Source organism: Centroberyx affinis, unplaced genomic scaffold (genome assembly GCF_046629955.1).
Source record: "Centroberyx affinis isolate AG114_WGS23_722 - 3 ecotype Tasmania unplaced genomic scaffold, CSIRO-AGI_Caff_v1 ptg000010l_1, whole genome shotgun sequence".
Lineage (NCBI taxonomy): Eukaryota > Metazoa > Chordata > Actinopteri > Beryciformes > Berycidae > Centroberyx > Centroberyx affinis.
Window position 1 is genome coordinate 400,130 of NW_027278726.1, and position 26,044 is coordinate 426,173.

At 39.2% G+C, this 26,044-nt stretch overlaps 1 protein-coding gene across 1 annotated transcript; it reads left to right on the forward strand.

Moving 5' to 3' along the window:
• Positions 1-4,698: 4,698 nt before the first annotated feature.
• plekho2 (pleckstrin homology domain containing, family O member 2) lies at positions 4,699-25,001 on the forward strand. Its single transcript, XM_071533434.1, has 7 exons — positions 4,699-4,887; positions 11,588-11,737; positions 12,149-12,271; positions 19,180-19,284; positions 19,489-19,587; positions 19,802-20,125; positions 20,226-25,001. The coding sequence occupies exons 1-7, from the start codon at positions 4,879-4,881 to the stop codon at positions 21,780-21,782; spliced, it is 2,367 nt and encodes a 788-aa protein (XP_071389535.1). The 5' UTR covers positions 4,699-4,878; the 3' UTR covers positions 21,783-25,001.
• Positions 25,002-26,044: the final 1,043 nt, after the last annotated feature.

Below are 26,044 nucleotides of genomic sequence, written 5' to 3' on the forward strand. Positions count from 1 at the left end.
AATGAAAGCAGCAGCAAGCTGTCCAGCCTCTCCGCCACAGAGCCTCTTGCAAGTTAATCTTCTGCGCAAGCATAACCAATGGGAAGGATCACACAAGGTCAATCCATTTTCATAACAGAAGCAAGAAGCAATAGGAAATTGAGGAAGCTTGTTCGATTTCATTTCTGTCAAAGAGCCAGCTGTCCCTAAACAACCCCTTCCACAGGCCCCATCTGCATCACATTCATATTCCCGTAATCAAAGATGTATCGAAAAATAAATCAGTACGCTTCAAACAAGTGATTATTCAAAGCTGCGTCAGTGGAAGGGAAATAAGTACATGCCTCATATTCACGCTGACAGGCATAACCTCAATAACTGAATTCTCAAGTCAGAGCTTCCTCTTTTAACTTATGCGCGGCACGATTTGGGCAGGGGTACAAACAAGGTTTTAGAAACAGAGGGGCTTTTGAGGATACTCAACATGTGACTAATATCTGTTGGCTCCAGAGGGGCTCCACCTCTCTCAGGGTGCCTATGGGGCGCCGCAGAAATTGGTCAAGAGTAAACAAACACAACAACAATGCTGTAGTCAGAAAGATGATCAGCCTGGTTAATATTCAAGGTCTACTCCTGTCATATACAGGTGGGAAATGAGTGTGTGTGTGTAGTTTGTGCTGGAGGTTACGAATAGCAAAGGTTACTTCACAATGTTAAATTACTTAGTCAAATCAAGTCAATCAAAGAAGCAGCATTCACCACCTTAAAGTCATAATGAAACTGCACTCTGAGAGCATCTTGACTTCCTTTATGTGATGATTTCCTGTTGAAACAGGATATTGGGGCGGGACATGACGCAGGGAGGGATCATTCAAGAGTCTAAACCGGTGAGATATCAGTTAAGGAGAGATGAGCAGTTTTATTTTATGTGAGGGGCGGGATTGTTCAGAAATCTGTGATGTTTTATTGGTTGGAATTTTTATGTCGCCTCCTGATACACGATCAAATCACCACTAAAGATTTTCTGTTGTCCAGGAAATGAAACTAATGAGATTTGGATATACAAATGCAATACAAAATACAAAACAATTGTCAAATACATGTATGGTATGATAGTGAAGTCAGTGGCTTTAACATTCTTCATCAGGTGTTATGCTGTGTTCCACAAATGTCGGAAAGTTGCAAATTCTAAGTTCCTAAAAGGGGAAAAATGAAACGGCCCTTCAAGGTGGAATTCTGAGGTTTCCGAGACTCAGTTATCTGACATCATGTCAACATGGCGGCATACACTGTAAATGCTACACAGCATTACTTTTAACATGTTTGTAATCCTTTAAATACACAAGTTAAATTTTCAATATCACATGACCTCAAATCTTTTAAAACACCTGTGAAAAAATGGTTAAAAATAAATTTGGAACGTACCGTTGCACTTAGAGTTGCTAATGTTTTAAGCTAGCTAACATCGTCCAGTATCACTGACAAAACATCAGCTGTTGATTGGGGAACAATATTTCATGTTGGGCAAAGAAAATCTCGCTGGCCTCCATGTTTCTTCCCTGGTTTTTCCGAGCTGGAATGCACTGAGGTTGTAATTACAACCTACCAGCTGGGAATTTCCCACTTCTGACTTGAAAACACAGCATTAGTCCCCAAAAACATACCCAGTCCAAGCCAGGCAGAACGGGCTGCCAGCAATACATCCTGATAACATGGTATCAGAAAGATCTTATCATTTGCCAAGAAGTGCATTTAGATAGATCAATAATAGCAAAGATTATTGGGAAAGGATCAGTGTGATAAAGTAGTTGATAATAATGACACAGTGACAACACTGTAAAATGTACACATGACTTTCTCAGTTCATGGATCTTGAGTCCTTTTTCCTTTTCTGTCCACAGCATCGTTGGTTTTGCAGACTGCATCTCTGACAGAGATTGATCGCAGAAGAGAAAATCTTAGCCAAAGGAAAATGCAGCTAAAACAAGTTAAGGAACAGCGCTAAACCTAACTTGCAGTACAAACTGAGACACATTCATATTTAGTTCACGATGTTTTACTGATGTGCCAGTGCCACAATATTTTCCTGTAAAATAACTGCCAAATAATCCATATCAACTCATGCAAGTACATGGATTTGGCTTGGAGTTCTTTTCTCAGAGTGAAATGCCACCTCCACATATTGATTTGTGTTGGGAAACAATATCATCCACAGATCTCTGTCTTGGGATGAGACACTGCTCAGCGCAACAGATGTTCATTATAACAAGATGGAGCGGGGCCTCAGATTATAAAATCTGTCTTACTGAAATTCTCTGATGAACATCACCAATAATAATGACTTTTTTTTATATAGACTTGAGATTTACATTTTCACATTTCCAATGCAGGAACATCTGAGGGGAGGACATGGGTTCGCAGTAAGGATGGGACGATATCAAATTCAATATATCGCGATACAAAAATGTGACAATACGTATCGTGTAGCAGAAAAATGAATTGTGATATCACCTCCATGTTATTTTGCTGTAGTAATCACAAATGAGACACTTGACCATCACAATTTCACAAGCTCTCCATCCAAATTATATTATCTGCACTTTGTAATGACGTTTTTAAATTGTTGTTTACACTCCAGCACCCAATGCCATTGCTAGAAAGATTTGTGTCTCATAAATAAACAGAATTCTGCACAGTCAGACTTTGTTGTCATTGAACTTTTATTTATTACATTGTATCGTGGTTGTATTGAATCATGAACCCCATATCATGTTTCGAATCGAAAAAAAACAACTTTTATCTATGAGAAAAAAAGGACGGTTCAAGAATTGATGAGTATTGGGCAAGTTGTTCTTGTTTTTTAGTGTCAGCTAATACTGACCATATTCCATTCTTTCATCTTAACACAAAAACAAAGAAACTGACTTGCTGATATTCTAATGGACCATACAACCACAATGGAGACTTATACATGTTACAAGCAACGTAGATTATATTTCTGGAAGTTTATCGCTTTATAACTTATTAAAAACATTTTCCGCTTCAAATGAGTGGACATTTTTTTTTTTGCAATAATAGGGAAATTTTGCTTCCATTTGACTTCCATTCAGATTCTATACATCCCAGTTCACAAAAAATACTTTGATGCAAACCCAGCTATTGTAAATAACTCTGGAGAAGAGCATCAACTAAATGACTGTCATTTAGTTGATGCTCTTCTCCAGACATATGTGTGAAAAAAGTAATAATGTAATAAGATAATTTAAATACCATTACTGAACCCAGTTACACACACTAGCTGTTCACGGATTGGACAGCCATTAGAGAGTCTGAACCCGAAGCAGTTAATGAAGAAACCCTGTAGGTGCAGCATCACTGCAGATGCAATGGCTGATGCATACTATCCATGTAGAGATTAGGCCTTTAATGAGAACCTACACATCTTACTTTACCTGGGCAGAATCTGACATGAATACATATAAAATGTATTCTTTGATGCGTGTTTCCTCCCCACTATCTACTGCTACTCTAATGTTGTTTTCAGTATCACTTTAGTCAGGCTGAAAGAATGCAGTTGATTTTTTTTGTATTTGTACTTCTTTCACTTTCTTTTCACTTTTCAAAGGAATTTTGGAACGCCTTTTGCCTTCATTGCATGCAAACACTGACTCATAGAGACCTGTGTCTATTGCTGCCTTCAGGTACTGTCGGAAATATTGTAATTACAAGTGAACGCACTTGAATGACCAACAAAGGTGGTACATATGAAAGGGAAAGTGGGAATTTTGATACCTGAGTGAATTGTGATACCGGAGTTGCAGAGATGCGAGATGGAAGCCAAGTCAACAACTGATGGTAAAAGTGATTTCTTTCATTGTTAATTGTTTATCTTCACATTTTGCATATGTTTCTATTTCCACTTAGTTCAACTTGATTGACAAAAACTGCTTTTTTAGGGCCCATTTTGTCATCATTTTTGGCCAAAAGCACATAAATGCGCTTCTGAATTTGGAAGCATGAGCTTACGAAGGAGCACTTGAAAGCAGCATATCATTCATACTGTAAAATGTGTTTTTTTTTTACACAGTCCAGATGTTTTTTTCTAAGCCCAGCCTATGCTGGAGCCCAACATCCCCTCCGCTACAGCCACACCTACCAGGAAGTGTGTAGTGCAACCAGATGAGAAGCCAAAACAGTATAATGTTTACCAGTCTGTTTATGTTCCTCATGTAGTCTCAGTAACAAGGCTGGAAAGAAAGTGTTAAAGGGTCTAATCACATTTTGACGCCCTGCTCTGAAAAGTACTAGTTGGTGATATTTGGTTAATTATGGAAATGTTAATCTTCATAATAAATACGTTTTTTTATTCTCAGAATTATTAGTAGAGGAGTGTGTGTCTGTCACTAGTTATGAATTTCAGAGGATGTAGTCGGTTTCAGCTGCACCCGGCATGCAGGCGTTTGTATTATTGTTCCTGGGTTGAGCATGACACAGAGGAATGCAATGGCTTATGTCTGCAAAAATATAAGCACTAGGTCTGTTTAATGGTGTTAAGTTTTAATTAGGATGCTTCAGAGGATGCACACAAAGACACGAGCGAGTTGGCCGGGTTGCTCCTCCTCGACAAGCTTTTCTATTCAAGTGTCTAAAGGGACTTCAACCGGAAACCAAACTTTTTTCTTCGAACTTTTTTCTCTGAGGCAAAAGAGGAAAATAACAGACGACCTTTGGGTGTCCAAAAAACCTACACAGTTCCTTTTTTCGTCATTTACGTTTTGGAAATGTGTCAGCTGCCGACGAACAGGGGAGAAGTAGGGTAAATAGTTTTTGGCGAGGATAAGGGCGACGTCGAGTGATTTTCCTGAACACACACGTATAACGGGGTTTTGGTCCTTTATCATGGAAGATGTGAGTAGTCCCTTCAGTCACCGTCTTTCTGCTGCTTCGCTTCGTTTATGTGTGTGTGTTTTTTTTCCCGCAGTTTTTACTCATTGTTTGCACTTTAGCCGGGTTACTGGGATATTTGAGACAGTGAGGACATTTTAAGAGCATCCAATATAATGCGATACTCAAAACTTTGATAGTAAAAATAGTCAGCATGGGTGCGACCGACTAAATTATTAGAACGTAGCGCCTGCGGAAAAGTGAAGTTGGCAGTCATCATGTTTTGAACGGGTTTCCCCTAATGTTAATTTTACAGGAATTAAAAGAGGGAATAGAAAGTTAGCCAAGTCAGTTTTGGTTTTTGTAGCGATGCCAGGCTATCTGCTACAGTCATTTGTAGCCAACATTGTTTGGCACAAAGCACCTGCCCACCTGTCAATCTGCTGCATCAACTGGCGTTGGTCAGATTTTCATAAGGGACTCATGACCCGATGCTTTTCCGTTGTCTCTTGTGTGGAGAGACCTTACGCCAAACTCCATTCGAAAATCTGCCAATTTAATGTGACCGTGCTTGTGCAAACGTAAAACATGGTTTTAAACCTTTTCTGAATCATTTTGATCATGTAGCAAATTCAGCATACATCTAATCAGCAGGCAGCACTTAATTCAATTAAATTACAACTTTTAAAATTTAGTTAGTACACTGCTCGCTACCGCCCATCGCGGTGTGTTCTGGCGGAAGATGGTGGGAATAACAGGGGCACCAATTCTAAAGGTTGAAATTTTAGATCTAAATAAAAGCTACTCGGTGGGTTATATATAGGCCGGATCGAAGAGTGGATCCTATTTACTCAGAAAATGTCTAAATTAAAATTTTGCAACTTACTCCCTCCTTCCGATATGCAAGAAAATATTCATTTGCCTGATTTGTGGACGGAGATTGGCAAATTGATGTCTCCGTTCGAGAGAGCGGAAGGTATCGGTGCTAAAGGGACACTTGTCTCAAATCAGACGTTTGCAAGACATGACGTGCTTGACTTGTGGAAACAGGGGGATTCTGTTAATAAAGAAAGGCATTTTTGATCCAGAGTGAACAATCATAGATAATTTAGTAGGCAGTAAATGCGTAATGATAAGAGCAGTCATAGCCCCCAATGCAACAACTGATGAACAGCGGGACTGCATGCACTGATGATAATCAGAGACTTTTGAGGAAGCAGAGTTACTAGAAAAGGGAAGTTAAGTAGGCTATAGTCATAACGGTAGGCTACCTATGCAGATAACTTTTACAAACACCTTTAAAGCTGGTACCGCCACGCCCTTTTATTTTAACGTATTAAAACTTTTATGTTATTACCCTTCACCTTCCATTCAAAATCTGGCAATTTCAGTGTGTCTTTGTTTATAGGGCCTATCTAGTATGACTCAAGGCATTTTCTGAATCTTTAGGAGTCTCTCTCGCCTATGTGTAATCAATAAGCAGCATGTGATTCAATAAAATTTCAACTTTTTATTTTTTTGTCCCACAAAAATACACCATGGTGGGTGGTGGGTCAGTGTGAACCAATTATAAAAGTTGAGATTTTACTGAAATAAAGTGCTGCTTTGTGGGAAAGATGTATGCCAAATGTACAAGTGAACCTTATTGATTCATAAAAGGTCAAAAAGTTATGTTCTACCAGGCATACACATTTGGTGATAAGCAAGATTAAATTAATAAGCAACATTAGGCCTAAATTGCCAGATTTTTGAGTGGAATTTGGCGTGAGGCTCTCTCCATACAGGAGACAACAGAATATATCTGGGCTAAAGTCCACCCATCAATTAGGACAGACTTTTACATTTAATCCTTTATGGACTAGATGAGTGGACTTCACTGAGGAGGGATCCCCTTCAACCTTTAGGCATTTGTTGATGTGATGGGGCAGCATTTGAGTTGGTGTTAACAGTTTATAGGCTGATATTGAAGGAAAAATCCTGGATCACTCTGTTATTCATCATTGATTTGGGATGTTCAGTGCAGTGAGTTCTTTTGTGATGACATGTTGTAATTTACTTTTTTGGTATACCCACTTTCCCTCAACCCAACTCGTTTACATCTAAGCTAGTGATTTCCTACTTTTCCCATAATGCCTTTTGACAACACCCATTCATTTGCTGCTTTCAATCAAATGTGGGTGCATAGGCATCACCTGTTGGCTATGATTGCGGCCGCAGCCCCTTACTAAAAACACAACCTGTCTTGCATTCTGGTCTGTTGAGGCCACTGTCGGTGCAAATTGGTCTCTCTGCCTCTTCTAGGATGGATTTCTCCCTGTATGATTGTTTAACGTCTGTGCAAAACGGTGGCTCTAGAAAGCAGCCTGTGATCTTTTATTTTGCAGGACAGACACCAAAACTTGATGTTTACGGTTCATGTTTTAGACAGATGAAAACAATTCTGCTGCCAAACAAAATGGGCCCAGAAGTGCAGGGTACATTGCAAACAGCTCTTAATAGTGTTGAAATTGTTTTAGGGTGGATTTTTCTTGAAATCAGCTTCTCCTCCACAATTTTGAGGAACTTTTGGAGGATAAACCAGTGCTTTAGGTTCATGTTTATGACTGGAAAGTGTGTTAGTGTGACCCACCCACTACCTGGCTGGCTGCCCACTGCTATATCATTCTTTCTGTCATTTCCGTCTCTCCCCCTCTATTTTGTATTCTGCCTTATCTTCTTTATTCTCCCCCACACACAACTACTGAGGCCACTTCATGATGATCATTTGTCTCAGCTCTCTGAGTCATCCTTTCATTGCCATCCCAGTGACCTAGAGTGCGTAGTGTGACGTGTCCGCCTGACCCGTTCAGCTCAGAGGAAACAGACTGGCACATTATGTGTCAGGCAGAAAACAATTAACCCTCTCTGATAATCGCCTTGCTGTCCAGGCCTGTGCTGGACAATGGATGCGTGTGTATGCAACATCTAACGGTGGCATTGCTGAAAAGTTCTGGGAGAGTGCCTTTGTGAGAAAGAAAGAACACATCCTCAACAGTGAATATGTGTGTGTTCTTGAATTACTATCCTTATGAGGACCAAAAGTCCTCTCAAGGATGGAAAGATGAGGAAAATCTTTCCTAGTGAAGACATTTGGCCAGTCCTCACTGCTGCTGTACAAGGGGTTCGTTTAGGATTAGGACGTGGGTTCAGGGTTAGGATTAGAGAGTGACAGAGACAGCACTGCTTCTGAACTATTGACTTACCCGTTTGCTTATGACTTTGATACCTCTCCATCTTTCTTACCTCCTCCTCTTCATTCCCTCTCTCGACCAAGGTCTCTATCCGTCAGTTTCCTAGACATAGGAAGTGGTGTCCTCCTTCTCTCCCTTGTAGGGTTTGACGGATGTGTGTTTTTGAAGGCCGATACCAACACCAAAGTTTCTCGATTGAAGCCACTGATAGCCGATATTTTGTGCCAAAAATGACAAGGATTCATTTGTCAGAATGGAAAAGCCTCTGAAACAGCATTTAGATCATCATGGAACACAAAAAGTCTCCAGTGCAACCCAGACTAATGAAATTCTTTTAGGGTTAATGGCTCTGTAAGGCAGGGTGACGCATCCCACGTATTCAAAGGTAGAGGAAAATCTGGGATGCATTGCATATTTGAATGAAGAATTAATTTACCAAAAACAAATTAAATGATCTGCAAAGAAAATAAAATTTCACTGCAGGTTTTATGGACGGTTTTTATGTAGCTGTTGCAGGGGAGGACCCTCCATCATATCAGCAAACCGATATATCGGTCTAGCCCTACTCCCTTCTCCTGATAGCTGTAGTTGAAAGGGGGTAATGGGGGTAAAATGTGAGCTCCAATGAAGCCAATGAGGGCTTGTGGCGAGTTCAAGCTGGGCAGGTCAGCGTGAAACCCAATGAATCCCAGATGCTCCCTGACCTAAGACTTTATCAGAAACACATGTCTGCTAAGGTGTGTCTGCTCCAGAAAACCTCTCCTGTTTTCTCTTCCTCTTTTAAGACCCAGCTTGCCCTACATACTTTACACATGAGCATATAATAATAAATAAAATAATAATAAATGAAATAATATTACAATTTTATAATTGCAAAGCATGAGAAAATTACATACATTTCTTATAAAGGTGGTGTACCATATTTCTACTACAATATGAGTCAAAGAGCTACCAAAGATCACCAAACCCACTTGTCTCTGCGTTTAATCTGCACATATTTGGCAGAGAACAGTTGACCTGTTTGAACGTTTACAGGCGTCAGCACCACAGATAGGACTATTAATATATCACCCGAGCATCTCTGTGTGGGTTTGGGGTAAAGGTTGTGGTTATGTCTATGCTAAAGTGCAGAACACACTTACTTCCTGTGTGAGTCCCAATTTGGAACCCCTAACCTACTAGCTAGTGTCACAGTGCAGGCCTGTAGTGGAAAGCCAGCTGAACTCTAAGCAATGGAAACCTCTCCCTGCTGTTCTGTTATGAGGGTTTGGTCAGTGCTACACCCAGACACACACTGTACTGAAAGTGTTCCACTTAGCCCCATCAGTGTTTTCCATGTCCAGCTATGTCAGAGGCATGCCGTGGCCGCTCTATGCCCGAGGGTTTTCTGGACTGTACAGTACAAGGAGTGTGGCTGCTTTGTCTTCCCACTATACTTCTGTGACTTATCGTAGTCTCACTATCTCACTATTGCAAAGTGTCTTTGCAAAGTAGCTTTTTTTAATTTTTGGCCTGTTCAGTTATCTTCTCATATTTTCCCTCATCACTTTCTCGAATCTCTCTCTCTCTCTCTCTCTTCCTGGCTTTCCTTTCCTTGCAGCTGCACCACTGTTTACCAAGCCGAGACACTCTATTCAGTGCTACAGTGAAAGTGGAAAAACAGTTAGATGACCCCCCGAAAAAAGATATCCTGGGGAATTTCCTCCAATAGAAACAGAGAGGCTGGGAATTTTGCAGACACCTGCACTTGTCAGTGTTTTAGTCACCATTGAAAAGGAATATCTGTCTACAGAGAGTTTGTTCCACAATGTTTAATAAAGTAGTTTCAGGTGAAAAATGTGCAATATTCGTTATTGTCATTGTCCCCAACCCCTTTTATATTTCTGTGCACTGCCTGTCTGTGACTGAAGTAGTACACAACAAAATTGTAAGTGTTAATTTTACTCTGAGTGTAAAAATCAATGTCAGTGGGATGTCAGTGTCAACGCTATGCAAGTCCGCACCCATCACAGTTCATTTAATGCTTTTAGATTTTGAACAGTCGTCCCTGAGCCACATCTGCTGTTTGAGTGGACAAACAACTCTGCAGTCAACACTTGTCAACTGAAAGTAACTGTCACTGAAAAATCAACTCTTATTAGGCTAACTCTGGAAAATTTGCTGTGGTTCAAATAAGTCGTTAGGTTACACGACTGGACATGATTATGTGTAAGTCGCTTTGGATAAAAGCGTCTGCCAAATGTGAAATTGTAATTGTAATTGATTATACGCCTTTTATGCCTGCACCCTGCATGTTTTCAGAGACACCCACTGGCATTCCCCAAAATCTCCATTTTCACTATGAATCTAATGCCTTTCATTTCCTTTACATTTTATTCACAGTTTCATTATGGGAGCGAGCCAATGCATATGTTTTGTGTTGCTTTGCAGCTGCTTCGGTCATGTTCGTCATATTCTATTGTACATTCCTTTCTCGACATTGCACTTTATTGGCTGCTTTGTGCACATGAGTGATGCGCTCCAATGCAATGTAGCCAGTCTGCTGAAAAACAGTGATGTGTTTGGTACCAATTTGTTTGGATGAACTAAAATCCACGTAGGCCATGTGTGCACAATGCAAAGTGTAGAGTAGATACTCCCCAAATGTGTTTTGTTTAGAGGTGAGAAACAAATGTGTCAGAAGCAGTGTGATAGCAACAGCAATTCTCAGATTTTCTAAGATGGCGCAAGTTCCCCAACACCAAACTATTTGTGCAGGCACACCATAAACCGTGGACTTTCACGGTCCCTGCAGAGCCACAGTGGCTATTGCAAGCTCACATTTCCTCACAGGCTTACAATAAGTCACTCGGTGACATAATAAGGACATCACAATGTCTTACATCATTGGTTAGAAACATTGCATTTTGCCAAAAAAAACAAAAAAACACTTGCTTAGTTGCTTAGTTATATTAATGTTAACAATTCAGTGGTCAAGAATATTTGTGAACATGAACATGTCTATTCCAAAGCCAGAAACCAGAGAGCTAAGACTTGAACCTTTAATATAAAGATGCAAAATCAGCAGAGTTGTTAATTTTCAGAAATGATTGATCACACTGTCCTAAACCATAGGAAAAACATATGGCTTTACTTTAAATTCATTTAAAGCATTTAGCTAATTCTCTTATCCAGAGTGACATACAGAGTGCACCATAAAATACACTTACACCAACATTACATATAATCAGTAACAGCAGTAAGGAGTGCAAGAGTCAAAGCATCAGTATCCAGGCAATAAATAATAATGGATATAATAAATATTCCCTAGAATGTATGATTTAACTACATGTACTTTTAATACTACCTACTTACAGACTGTAAAAATAATCAAATTTGACACGCTCTTGCAGTAAACTGAAAGTGGCAATACAGCAGCTGCACTGTGCTTGTCCCCCAGAGTGTGTTTGCTGTGTATGATGCTGATTTCCTTCCTCTTGTCTGCATCATTGTAGGGTGCGAAAGAGGACTCAGCCCAGCGTAAAGAGCCAAAGTTCCTGGGTAAGGCTGGCTGGGTAAAGAAGGCCACCGGCAGATTGTTGGCCGGCTATAAAGACCGCTACATCCATGTGGAGAAGACAGAGATTGTGGTGTATGAAAATGAGGTACAGTACCATTACTTTGTCTAGGCATACCACTAATTATGTACTGCTCTACTGTGTGCAACACTGCCACTTAACTGCACCATACCATAGTGCCATGTAACTGCTGTAATGTGGCAACTACAAATCTGCAAAAACAAAGATCAGAAGAAATGCCTGTCTGTATGAATTAGGCAAACTGCAACATAATGTTGCTTTATTATCCTTCATTTGGTTACTTAAGGCACCTCCTTCACTACACATGATAAATATCTCTCAATACATTTGCTGACCCTCACATAACAACCCACAGTAATGCCATTAGCCCTTAAAATCAAATAACACACCTACAGATTGTAATTGCCTCTAGATATAGAGTATCTATTAATTGGAGTGAATATTTGGCAGCTAATATAAACTTCTTTTGTGTTGCAGGACCTGCAAACCTGCTTAGAGAGACTTGACCTGGAAAACTACGATAAATGCCACGAGTTAAGGAGCGCCTTTAAGAAGAAGAACAGATTGGTATTGATACGAGGGCCCAAATCTGGAAACAAGGTGAGCAGGCAGGGACCTATGTGAAAATGAACCTTTGGAGCTATCTGTAAACTTTGGAGTCTGTTATGTACTGTTCAGGGCAGAGACGGGGCAGGGCGTGGCAGTAGAGTTCCACCAGATCCCTCCTTTTTATTAATCTCTTACTCTGCATTGTACTTGTGTATTGTATTGTCTTGTATTGTATCACCTATCCCTATAGAGACCCCTAGTGGACAATTCTCTAACAATGACTTGCCTTGCTATTCAATAAAACTGCAGTCAAGATACCACTTTATCTGAACGTGTTTCTGACAGGTTTCCATCAAACTACTACTTAATCCTAATCCTAATAAAATCCTGATCCTAACATTGGAACTCCTTATTTCCCCTCATGTTCTTCGTGAATAATTACATACATAATAAGTAATCATAATTACATAATAATTATAATTACTGAATAATTACACAAATGTGATCAAGTTTATCAAATTAATTTTGAATTGTTCAGCAGCCCAACAGAAAGAGGCATAGGATATAGAGGTTTTGCAGCTGTCAGATTTGTTTTAGCTGCCACGGCTGGCGCCATCTTGAAGGAGGATTAGCGCATCCTGCAAGCCATTTAGTAGTAAAAGCTAAATATATTACGACTGGGCTGTATTTGAAAAAGATACAAGTCGTGGGTGTAGAGCAATGGCTTTCAATCTTTTTGGAGCTAAGGCACACCAAAGGTCAAACCAAAATCTCAAGGCACACTTACATATAGGTGTACGCAGAATATGTATAGCCTATATGGTACAAATGCCATGTGCAACTAAAAAAAGACATCTTATGAAGAAACTGATACAATATCATTAACAGCAACTGTGGCATTTTATGTGCAACCAAACATAGCCCAAAGCATCAGTAACTATATTTGCTAACTTACGTTTTTTTTTTATAAGAAAAAAGAAAAAAGTAGGCTACTAGCTAGTCAAAATAGACAGGCTACTAACTTGAGGACAAACCCAGCAACAATGAATGGACAGATCATATAATATCAACTATACACATGCAGAGAGAGAGAGACATGAAAAGCTATCCACAGATTTTCTCTTTTTTTCGTAGTTTATGCCGGTTGTCACTAGCACAAACACAGAAACAGGCCGAACAAATAGATGAAAGTTGCCACCATTTATCTAACATTTTAATATTATGTGCTTAAGTTAAAGAATTAAAAAGAAAATATATTTTTTAAATGAAATAGCCTATATTAGGAAGTGACTGCTTACACCAATTACTGATTATGTTGCATTGTTAAGTTAGACTATGAGTAGAGTACCTAACTCACAACTCCCCAGTCTACCCACAATGTTGCAACATTGTGGGTAGACTGCATGGCACAATTACAATTTTTTCAGTCTATCTGTAATTTATATAGGCTATGTGTCAAGTTCAGTGTCCTCCCTTTCAATAAAATAATAAATATACATAGCCTACTCCTGAAACGAAGACTATCCCTAATTGACCGATAGCAACAGTAACTGAGGGGGATGGGAGTTAACAGAAATATTGCAATGTCTGACAAACTTTGAAGATGGATGCGCTACTATCCGCCTCAACGGTCTTCTGTCCTTGTCAAGAGTCAAATCGCTGAAACAAAAGCCGTAGTCCAATGCTCTCAGCTGTCGGAACTGTCGGTTCCAACAGATTCTATGGCTGAACATTATCAAACTATTCTTTACTTCCATACTCCTTATTTGGGCTAAACCCATCAACTTCTCTCAAAAGAGTAACAGAGGTATGTTGCTAACTTGAATGTGGCATATAGAACAATGGAAAAGAAAACAATCATAACTTATTTAAAATGACATGATAATGACTAGATTAGCGTAACATCTACCCATAAAAAGGGGATAACAAAATAAACAAATAAAAAAAACGAATGTTATTCCTGTAATTTTCCCCGAAAGCCTACAAAATCCATTCTACGGTGGTAATGTGGTTATTTTTGCAGCCCTAGGCAAAGTTGCCACCATTTATCTAACACTTTAATATTATGTGCTGAGTGCTGCAGCTCCCAGTAAAAACAGCTAATACCAACCTTTAAGTGACACAGAGCAAGTGTAAGTACAAGTACAACTTTTTTTTCACTAAAAAAGGAAGTTGGAGGTAAGCTCTTTATTCCATAGTAAAATGAATCGGCAAGAAGTGAAACTAATTTAGCCAGAGCAGTGGATTAATGTGAAGAGTTTCCACCACTGCATTCCACCATCTGAAAAAAGTGACACCTACTCTTACAACATCATTGCTGACATGAAAACAAAACATATTATAGAAAAAGTTTCTGGCTACTTTAATTTAACATTTTTCCCCAATAGGATGAATAGTATTTTGGAATCAAACCTTTTGTGCAGACCTTTGCTATCTCTATGTAGAGAGGAAGTGTCTTAGATTTGCCATCTGCTCTAGTTTAGAGTCCCAGTCCTCCCATGTGACTTGGACTGTGGACATAATATGAGATGGCCTATCTGAACTCCTCAGCACCTCCCAATCCTCTCAGTAAAACACTTTCTGTATTGGGCTATGGGCTGTTGTGTCTTCTCCTTGGTCATGGCTGCTTACAGTTATTCATAAAACCTGGCAGATTGTGTTTTTTTTCTTTTTAAAAGTGAATCCCTTAAGTGAATTGTTGAATAAGATATAGGACTCTATGTGGTCTGTCATTGCAGAAAAACACATTTCTAGTACTGTTGCTTTGCTGTACAAAATAAAAGAATAAAAGATAAAAAGAGTTAGGGTTAGAAGTGGTGAAATATGCTGTAGTGAAATGTGATGACGTGACTGAAGACTTTGCCAACGCCACAACTTGAGCAGATGTCAGCAGAGAGAGGGAGGGGTGTGTGTGTGTGTGTGTGTGTGTGTGTGTGTGTGTGTGTGTGTGTGCAAAGCCAGGAGCTGAACGCCTCTTCCATCTTTGTGTGTGTGTGTGTGCACGCGTTTGAGCCTGCTAGTGTATGTACACGCTGTACCACGAACGTATACACACTCATGCATGTGTGTGTCACTTTTTCCCCTCTCTCCTTAATGCAGTGACCAGGCTGAGGAATGAGTCAGACACCAATGTGCACTGCTGTATTTTAGCCTGAAGAGTTCTGACATTTGACTCTATACACTGATGTTTTTTTTTTTTTTTTTCATTACATATTTTAAACACTAGACATTTCAGCTTCTCTCTGGTTCTGTCACTGGACCTGGAAATGAGTGTTGTGTTTTGGTGAACAGTGACAGTGTTTTTTAGGTGGCCACAGAGTCATCATTAATAAATATTTGATGGTCTTCAAGTGGAAGGGAAATGCCAGGCCTTAAGAAACAAATGAACAATGAAACGTACTTGAATATTTGTCTAAGAAACTGAAAGAAACCCATTTTAGGATTTACCAATACACAGGGTTTGATGTTGCATCACACAGGATTAAAGGGTGGGACCAGCATATCGTGACACTCAAACTCTTTTTGTGGTGAGGGAGGCACTTAGAAGCCAAGGATTCAACAGGATTCAACCCAGAGTGCATGCAAAGCATCGCTTTTCGCTAATAAATACCTTAACCAGAGACATTGCGCCGGTTTAAACATTGAAACTGAATGTAAACTGGAAAGTTGCGACGGAAGTCAACTCCAAGTTTACTTTCTCTCTGTTGTTGTATGCCGGACTGAAACCGAAGCGACACACGCCTTAAACAGAAAGGGGAGTGGGTATCTCCAGCTCATGAAATTCTGAAGCAAAAATGTATGCTTATCTGGCCGAGAGCTTCACCTGCTGGAGGGTGTTGCTCTGGAACCGAGATTGCACTTTTATAGACTTGCTTTTAAGTTATTGTCTCTCTTGTTTTAAATCTTATTTTGTAGCTCTTTGTTCTCTATTACTCTTTGTGCCTTGTTTCTCTTTGTGCCTTGTTTCTCTTTGTGCCTTGTTTCTCTCGCTCTCTCTAAAGCACTTTGTGAACTCTGTATCAGGTTCATTATTATTACCTTCAGTATTGTTCAAAGCAGAGTGAATTTAATCAACAAGTTGTAAGACGAGTAGTTCTTTCTAAAGTGATGGCCATCCAGAATGGAACAAGAATTCAAATGCTTCAGAATTCTGTTGTACACCAACTTTTCTATAATTTTTGAAAAGCTTTGGAGGACAGCGATAGGGTTAGAGTTGTTAAAGACTAACCACAGCCAAAAAAAACCTGAGTAAAACTGCATCACCTAGGGGAAGGGCTATGACATGGGCCTATATAAAGAAGCAAAAGCAACCTTCTTCTCTAACCTAATTGCAGCAAACCATTTTAACCCCAGAATTTTATTCAAGGTAATAGACTCCGTTATCACCCCCTCCCCCTGTCATTTTGTTTCACATCTTTTCACACATCTGTCAGAGATGTGTGAGGAGTTTTTAAATTTTTTTATGAATAAAGTTGAGCATATAAAACAGTAAATTACCCCTCCTGACCAAGTTATACATGCCAATAGGGACATCTATAGTTATTTTAGCAATTTTGAACCTGTATCACTGTCATTTTTATTTGAAACTATATCCCACTTGAAATCCCGACTAAATTTCTTAAAGACCGCAAGGTTCTATTTTAGGTCCAATTCTATTCTCAATCTACATGCTGCCACTTGGCCAAATTGTCCAAAGACACAATGTCACTTTTCATTGCTACGCAGATGACACACAGATATACCTTCCCCTGAGACCTGGTGACCCAAACAGCCTAGCTGCTGTTGTAGATTGCCTCATTGATATCAACTGTTGGATGGCACAGAATTTTCTTCAGCCCAATAGCTCAAAATCGGAAATCATATTATTCAGTCCCCCAAATTCTATCAGTCTTATTGAGAGTGGCCTTGGTCCTCTGTCTGCAAATGTGAAGCCCGCTTTTATCTTTTTATCTTTTATCGTCTTTTTATTGTCTCTTTACTGGCTTTTTATCATCTTTTTATTGTGTTTCTATTGTCTTTTTACATCTTTTATCTTTTTATCTCAACTTTATCTTAATTTTATCTTACTTTTATTTTATTTCAACCCTACTGTTTATTTTGGTTTTCATCTTACGATTATATCACTTATTTACTTGATGTTGCTCTTTTCCACCTTTGTCCTATGAATTTAATCCCTGTTTATTATTGTTTCATTGCTTTTTAAATTCATATTTTGAGTATTCTGCTTTTATTTTGTCTGTCAAAGCACTTTGTAAACTCTGTTTTTAAAAGGTGCTATATAAATAAAGTTATTATTATATTACATATGACATGTTTTGGTAATCCTTATAGGGCACTACAATTAGATTCAATTGTAGGATGTTTTTGGGGCAAGGTTTCTCTTTAAAATATCCCCCGACTTAAAAAGGGGAACTAGTTTAGCAACTTTGAGATCCTCTGGAATGACTCCACTTTCCAGTGATTTTGAGAGTATGTCAGTGGCTTGATAATTGAAGAATACACCTTAGCTACCATAGATGAACCTCTATCATATTAACTTAGTACTGCTAATCATCAGTATGATTAATCTGCATAGAAAGGGGAGGAGTTGTTAATAAATTACCTGTATATATTCTTTTTATTGGCAGATTTATGAAGGCCTTGGGTGAACCAAGTTTTTTGGTATCCATTGTTTTGTTTCATCTATTGATTAAAGAGAAGTATTTATGAAAAACAGAGTTGAATGTTCCTAGAAATGATTGGTATGCCTGTTCTACATCATTGCAACTGTAAAGGGATTCCTATGTGATATCATCAGTCAGCAATTTAAAATCAATCCTAATTTCTTTTGTTGAACTCTGAGTTCCTGAAGCCATTAGTAGTTTGTAGTCTGTTGCTGTTGTTCAGTGTGAATGAGTGGGTATGACCAGGATGTTAAGAGCTACTTGGCTGCCTCTTGGTTTTCTCCACGGTAACCCTGTTCAGCTCTGGCTCTGCTTGGCTCAAAGAGATGCCAAAGAGACAAAGAGATTTTCTTTAAGCAGCACAACAAGAGCATGTCCCAGAACCAACCAACTGTGGCAGCTTTGCCACAGTTCAGTACAATCAAAAATGTTTAAATTGAAGTAGAAAGTGAGCGATTGAATGTCATAGAGGAAATTAGCATGTGAATTTCTATTATATACAGTATCCTACATGTTCATTTACTGTATTTTTATGTTTTTATCTTTTGTTACTATTCCCTTGAAGAAAACTTCTCAGACTCTGCTGTTGACCCCATGGTCACTTTGCTGAAATTTGAAAAGGTTTAATAATAGTGTTGCTTTGGACAGCAATTACAATCTATTATAATATCTGATGTAATCTGTACCCTGTATATCCGTCACTATTCAACTTGTTCTCTGGCATGTGATTCTCAGTGGAAGATTTATGCATCTGGGTCTGCTCACAGTATTCTGTTTTTTAAGCAAGCCACTAGTTGGAGAGCTTCTATATGTTCTGTATGTTGGCTTCTGCTATTTTCTCTATTTTCATTCGGGTTGTTGTTGTTGTTGTCTTAAAGTGTCAGCTTGCCCATGTACCATGAAACCCTGCCTCTTCCTCCTTGTGATTAGTCACCTCTCACCACTCAGCCAGGCGGAGTGCCTTTCAAAAGTGGCCGCTTTCTGTCCATCTTCCGCTCCCCATTGACTTTCATGTAAAAAAAGGTGGTGGAGGTGGTTTGAAAAAAGTGGAATAATGTGAATGTGCCCTACCTCTTCCCACCTATGGCCTGCTTAACATTCTTTTGAAAATCTATCTCATTTCCACATGTACATTCATAAGGATAACTGTCTGGATTTCATGATCTAATTATGACTTTATTTTGAAATAAAGTTAAATTGACATGTCATGCTAAAATCATGTTAACAGTCAATGGCTGAAATATAATATGCTGGGGATGTCAATTAATCATTTTTTCTGATTTGTTTGACTGACAGGTCCATGATGTTAAGTTCCAAGCTCAGAATCCAGAGGAGAAGGATGCTTGGATTAAAGCCCTCAGTGATGGCATCAATAGAGCAAAGAATAAGGTCTTTGATGAGGTAAATGCCTGTATATTCTACTCAGAATCACAAGCACCTCTTCATTTCAATCCATGGGATACATGTAAATCAACCTCTGGTGTAGTTACCAGCTATCAGTTAGAGAGTTGTTTGATGAATGGATTTTTGTGTAGATGCTAAGTTTTTAAAATCTTCAAATGGGGTCATTGGAAGACAGAATGAATATGCTTATTGTTTTCCCAGGTGAAGACTGATGAAAGCAGTAATTTAGAGCATGTTACACGAACAAGACCCAAAGGGAACCGTAACAGGAGGCCACCAACCAGGATACACATGAAAGAGGTGTGTGTGCATGTGTGCATCCATGCATGTGTGTGTAACAAATATGCTATTTAAATCATTCCTGTTGGATATTGTGTATAATTCATGTTAAGTACATTTTTGTGGAAATTTGGTTCAGAATTTCAAAAACCACCTTATATCCCAAGTTATACATACAATTTTAATTAAATTCAAGTTATTTTTTTGTCTACATGATATCTTGTTTGCCCTCTAGGTTGCCGATGTGTCATCTGATGGTATCCTACGTTTGGACCTCGATGTTCTGGATGCCACAGTGCCTAATGGGACCCATTATGTAAATGCTGATGCCACTGAGACCCCCAAAGAGGCCATAAAAATCCCCATGCCCCCATCCAATGCCAGGGAAGCTGCAGAGGAGGAACAGTCAGGCTTGAGTGTTGAGGAGGAGCCTCAGACTGAGCCAGAGCCCAGTCCACAGAAAAAGGTCCTCAAACCTCCAATGCCCCCTTCTAAAGAGGCTAAATCTGTTACAACACCTGAGGATGAACCTCCCAAGGAGGACGGCCCAGAGAAGAAGGTCTGCATAATGCTATATACATCTAGATTATCTCAGAATATAGAAATATATGTGCATTTCTTTCTGATTGTCTAACATATAAAATATGATATTTTAAAAGGTCCTGAAGCCGCCCATGCCCCCATCTAAAGAAGCCAAACCCAGTGCTTCACCTGTTGAGGAATCTACCAAGGAGGCCAATACTGACAGCACATCTGAAAAGAGTCCTGATGCCAGGAAAAAGACTGGGCCACCACCAACCCCTCCAAATAAACCCATCAACTCCACAAGCAACCTTGCAGAGGCTCCACAGTCCAGACCAGACTCCCAGCCTCCTACCCCACCGTCCAAAGACAAGAAACCTTCTCCTGCTGTGGAACTGAACCAAGAGGTTCTGCCCTCTAACTTGGATGGCACAACTGATGAAAACAAGGAGGAGGAGGATGAAGATCAGGAGAAGATGGAAGCACATGAGAAAGTAAAAGAGATGCCGCCATCCATCTCAATTTCTAAAGAGGCTCTTCCTGATGTCAAAGAGGATCTTATGATAACTGATCCCACAGAGAGCACCAATACAGAAGGACATCCCAAGGTGTCTGAGCCTGAAGAATCAGAAGAGTCTGCTTTAAGTAGCAGCACAGATAATTCACCCATCAATGAGCCACAAATGTCCTCTCAACGTACAGCTGCCACACCATCAGTGCCTACAGAGCCATACAAAAAGAGCCCTGCTCCTCCTACACCCTTCAAGAAAAAGCCTGTGAAACCCCATCCTTCCGAAGCAGTGGCTCCTTTTGAACTGTGCCAGCCCCACACCAAGCCTACAGAAGAAAACACAATTAGAATTACTCAGCTTCAAGACAAGCCAGACCCCACTGCTTCACCACAAACAGCCTCAGACACCTCGGTCAGTTCTCCCCACTCAGAAGAGACACTGAAACTCCCTTTGGATTCTAACAATGACATCCCAGCAGTGGTTCTCTCTCTGAATGACCCTGTAGCTGACAGCCCCAGCCTCAGCCCACTGCTCTGTCGTTCGGATGCAGAGAAGAAAGAGAGGGTGGAGGAGAAATCTGTAGATAGTGGTCAGCACTCCGATGATGACAGCGAGGGCTCTGAGAATGGAGACATGCTGGCAACTTCCACTGCTGCGTTGAAGGGAAGCCATGCTGGTCTTGATATGTTGGATGTCAGTGAGGACGACACTCAGATCACCGATAGTCTGGGAAAGATCACAGATAATGAACCTCCGGCCACAAAACAGGCTCAGGTCAAGTCAAAGGTGCACTCTACCTTTACCCGGGTGCGGCCTATTGTTCCTCTCAAACCCTCAATCAAGGTCAGGTATGCCTCCAGTGGAGATCTGCTGTCTGAGTCTTCAGGCTGTGCTGAGATGAGACAGTATACCAGAGGCATGGCTTTAGGTGATGGGGCTGCTGCCCTTAGGGATGATGTTATGAACCTTGAGAGTGAAGTGGCTCTGGAGATGGAAAAGACAGGGCACCTCCTGAGTAGAGTGTCCCAGTCATCGGCGGAGGGCGTTGGGGAAGGCATGCCAGAGGATCTGCTGGCCAAGGCCATGGAGAAGCTGAAGAGGGCAGATCATTTCCTCAGGGAGGTCAAGAAATTGAAGGACCCGAAACATATGAAGAACGAAAGCAAAAGGCACAGCTGGTGATTGTCCATCATAAAGAATGGATTGACTTATTGTAACTGATGGCAGAACAAGAGATGTTTTTCTCATTTTTGCTGGTTATGCATCACATGCAACTGTTTCCTCTTAATTAACTAAGTGCAATTATTCCTAGTTTAACTTTCTCTGCAGCTGAAGGCCATGCTTACTGTTCTACTGTATGGTTTTTTTTATATTCTACATTGGATATTTTCAAGGATAATTACTTGAATGCTAATTGGAGAATTAATGACAGAATGATACACCGGCACTGTTAATACATTGAGAAGAAGAGAATGTGGACTTAAAGTGTAATCACTCTGGCTAAAACTGTTAATACCAAATTATACAGCTATTTTAACAATTTACTTACAGTATTACATGGATTCAAGATATTTTTTTCATTTTCAAATAGCATGTTTTTGCTTGCACTTTGTACAAGGGGCTGTTTATTATTCATGAGGAAAGATGCACCAAGGTCTGAAAATACAGCTCAGGATTTTTCTGTAATAAATCTTTTCAGACTAATTATGCTATTAATGCAAACAAAATAATCAAAAGTTGAGGTTAAGAACTGCTTTTGACATAGAGGAATTAGACTATTTTCATAATGAAGTCTTTAGCTCATTGATTTTATAATGGTAGATAGCACAGAACAAAGAACCCTCCCCACCCCCACCAGTAACTGTGTTTTCAGCAAGCTGCCCTGCCCACTCAGTTCATAAACAGTGTGCACAGGAACTAAAGACTTCCTGGCTTTCACTACCCCCTTTACATTTCGATTTCAGATAGATCTTTTATGACATTTTATGATATGTGCTCATCTGTGAAGTTCCTCGCTGTTTGAATCATGGACTCTGCAGAATTTTCTATTTCATGTCCAGTGTTTTGTTAATCCTGTTAATAGAGGTTTTGAGACTATTTTCTACCATGCCGTGTTTAGAGTATATGAGTATTTTCTAGCAATAGATAGAATTTTCTATTATTTGATAAAATTGCTATTGCCCAATTAAAAAAAGTGATCAATTTTACGTATTGAATGTGGTACTACCCGATTAAATGTAGCATGTGCTCTCTATCCATGCACAGTATAGGCAAACATTGCTTGTCTAAGATTACTTTAGTGAAATAATATTTAAACACATGCTCATATCTGTGAAACCTGTTTGTCTGATTCTACTTTACATTTATTGTAACATTCATGCCCAAAGTAGAGACATGCAAGTAGAAAACTCACTTTGTTCTCCCTTTGGATAAGCATAGATAGAGTTCCTGTACAGTAACGTTAGTGGTTTATATGTGAAATATATTGTCGTTATGAAATTGTAAATAACACATGTGCCATCCTTATTATTATAGACTAGTTCAGAAAGGCGTTAGCTGCGAGCCTACCCACCATGAATTAGGCGAGCTCCTGAGCTACCTACTGCTAGCACACGGAGCAAATATCTTCATCAGCAACAACATCATGTCACCCCTACTGACTTACATTGGCCTAAATTGATATGACTGCTAAGACATTTTGAGAAACTGGGATTTGTTCCGTATGCTAGTAGTAGCTTGACAGCTCACAAGCTAATCGCTGGTGGTAAGCTAAAATGACCCCCAGCTAACGGCTAATGCTAGCTCTTACCGTCCACTGGTTTACTCCACTGCTGTTGGATGGTTGGAGGAGAATTGTGACATCACAGTCAGGTTAGTGTTCCATCTGGTCTGTCAGACCAGGCTAAAGCCAAGGAATCCCCTTCCCTGACACTGTGCTGGGTTGCTAGCATTAGCAACATGCTACAGCCTACTGACTGCAGATGGGGTATGCCAGTTGGACTTTAGCTTTAGCTTGGCACACTTAAAAAGATTTGATGAATAATGAAGTGTGGCCCAAGCAGAAAGTGTAAATGGTAAAGCAGTAGACAAACGAGTTGTGAGAAGGAAAAATTAATAGGAAAACGTAGTAACTGAAATAAAAAGTTAAATTTAAATGCCTTTTTAAAAATCATTTTACAAATGCAGTAATTTATTCATAGCTTATTGACACATTTTGTTAACAGTTTTAAATCACTCTATAAATTATTTTTAATGTACAGGTATCTATTCATGTATAATAATAACTGAACTATTCTATAACAATAAGGTTGGCACACACTTGTTGCAATTGGTTGAGCCATTAACTAAATTAAAACTAATTTGAAATCCCTCAAACATCGTAATGCTTATGGCTTTTGCAATATTGAAGATTTATTGAAGATATGTTTTTGTAATATATTTAATTGTACAAATTTACTAATTCAGTTATGCTTATTTGCAGTTAAAGGTCTTTAATACATTCTAACACACTGCTATAAGTGTAAATCATTCCTAAATAAAAATTGCCATTAAACTGAGGGTTGTGGCAGCTTTTTACATGGATCACGTGATTTTGCAGAACTCAACAGAATAATCTGCATGTTTTGTATGCTACTGCTTTGGAATGAAATGGGGAAGTAAGGGACAATCGAAGACAACAGTTTCATTTTCCATGTGAATGAATACTTTTTTTTTTTTCATTCCAAGTGGGTCAATATGACCCAAAGTTAAGTGGCACAAGGTGTACTACCAGGGAAGGAGAGCTAGAATATGAGTGATACAGCCCTAAAACAAATAGACAATGTCTGACTGGAACAGAAATAAATAACAAATAACTTTTAGTTCCGTTTGTGGTAACCATTGTCTGTGTGTGTGTGTGTGTGTGTGTGTGTGTATGTGAGAGAGAGAGTGAGAACTGGAACTCAGTTCCTTCCAGTAACTACCAGTTAAGAAGAAAAGGAACTAAAACAATGACACACTGACTGCCTAATACTGGTGCTGTCAGTGCAGGGATTAAGTGTGGAGAATCCAAATCCTAACGGCACATGTACAGCACATCAATGAAGCAAGCACGACATTTAGCATTTGCTGCTTGTATATATATATATATATATACACAGTATATGTGTGTGTGTGTGTGTGTGTGTGTGTAGATATATATATATAAAATCCCTCAAAGTATTTCCCCTTGAATATGCTTTTTTTCAAGGATTAATGACTTTACTTGCTCATAACTGTAGTCAGTAACAAAACCCATTGGATTACACCCCCACAGCAGCATCATTTGATTACCATCAATTATTTTAAATTACTTCGCTTCCAAAATCTATCAATTTAAACTGGCAATTTATTACAGATTGCTATTGGAATGCTGTTAATCTTAACATGTCACTCACAAGCATGATAAACCATTATCTCACACATTGTCACATGATATTTATGTCTATATCACACAATAAAAAAGTTTTTCCCCTCTTCTAACCGTATTCCAACAAATAAAAGGTCTTCTATAATCTGATAACTGTTTTTTTTTCCAGCAACAAATTATTCTACTTATTACCAGATTACATCACATGTAATCCATCATTTCATAATATTGGCTGAATGACTGAACACACACGTTTTGTTCACTCACTTTACAGTGAATGACCTATTTCCCATTCCATAGGTAATGTGAAAGAGAGGGAGGGGCGAGAGAGACATTTTAAATTCTAAATCTAAACAAATCTTCCTACAGCTACAAACCAAAAGCTTAGTCGATATTTTACGCGGTGTTAATGCTGTGCATGTTTATAATGTTTATTTTATTTTCTCCTTGCTAAGAGCAATGTGGTGGAACATTTTATGTTGGAGCCCGTTTCCTTAGCAACAAACCTTTTTGGCCAACACCCACAACAGTCTCTGAATCTGGCTGAACCCTGTTGAGCTGTGTTTCATCATCATCTCAATATTGGCAGACACTTCCAGATTACTGTGCTCTCATTCTTACCTCAAATAACAAATGACTTTGTAGGCTCTTATCTATAGCTGCATTGATACATTACAATTCATTTCAACTTTATTATCCCCAATGGGAAATTCTTTATTGCAGTTGCAGTCACCATAAAACTGCAAATTTATGCATATTATGTTGAAATTGTACAATGTTAGCCTTGTCTGCTGTGAGGTCCCTATTAGAAATGACAAATGACCTGTGGGAAGCTCTATATAGAGTGGATATCAAAATATCTACAGTTAAAATGTTAATGCATCTTTCTGCACTACAAATACACAAAAATCTACAAAAACAGCCTGGGGAAATATATGTGAGTATCACAGCAACCAGCCTCCATTAACATTTTAGCGGTTTAATGGGGCAAGAAGTCAAATTTTCTGTCCCATAGTACAAAACGACCGTAATATATATATCTGTAGAGGGTTGATAA

Coding starts and splice junctions, on each gene's coding strand:
- plekho2 (XM_071533434.1), top strand. Junction 19,588..19,801: donor CCAGGATACACATGAAAGAG/GTGTGTGTGCAT, acceptor TTTGCCCTCTAG/GTTGCCGATGTGTCATCTGA. Junction 20,126..20,225: donor AGGACGGCCCAGAGAAGAAG/GTCTGCATAATG, acceptor ATATTTTAAAAG/GTCCTGAAGCCGCCCATGCC.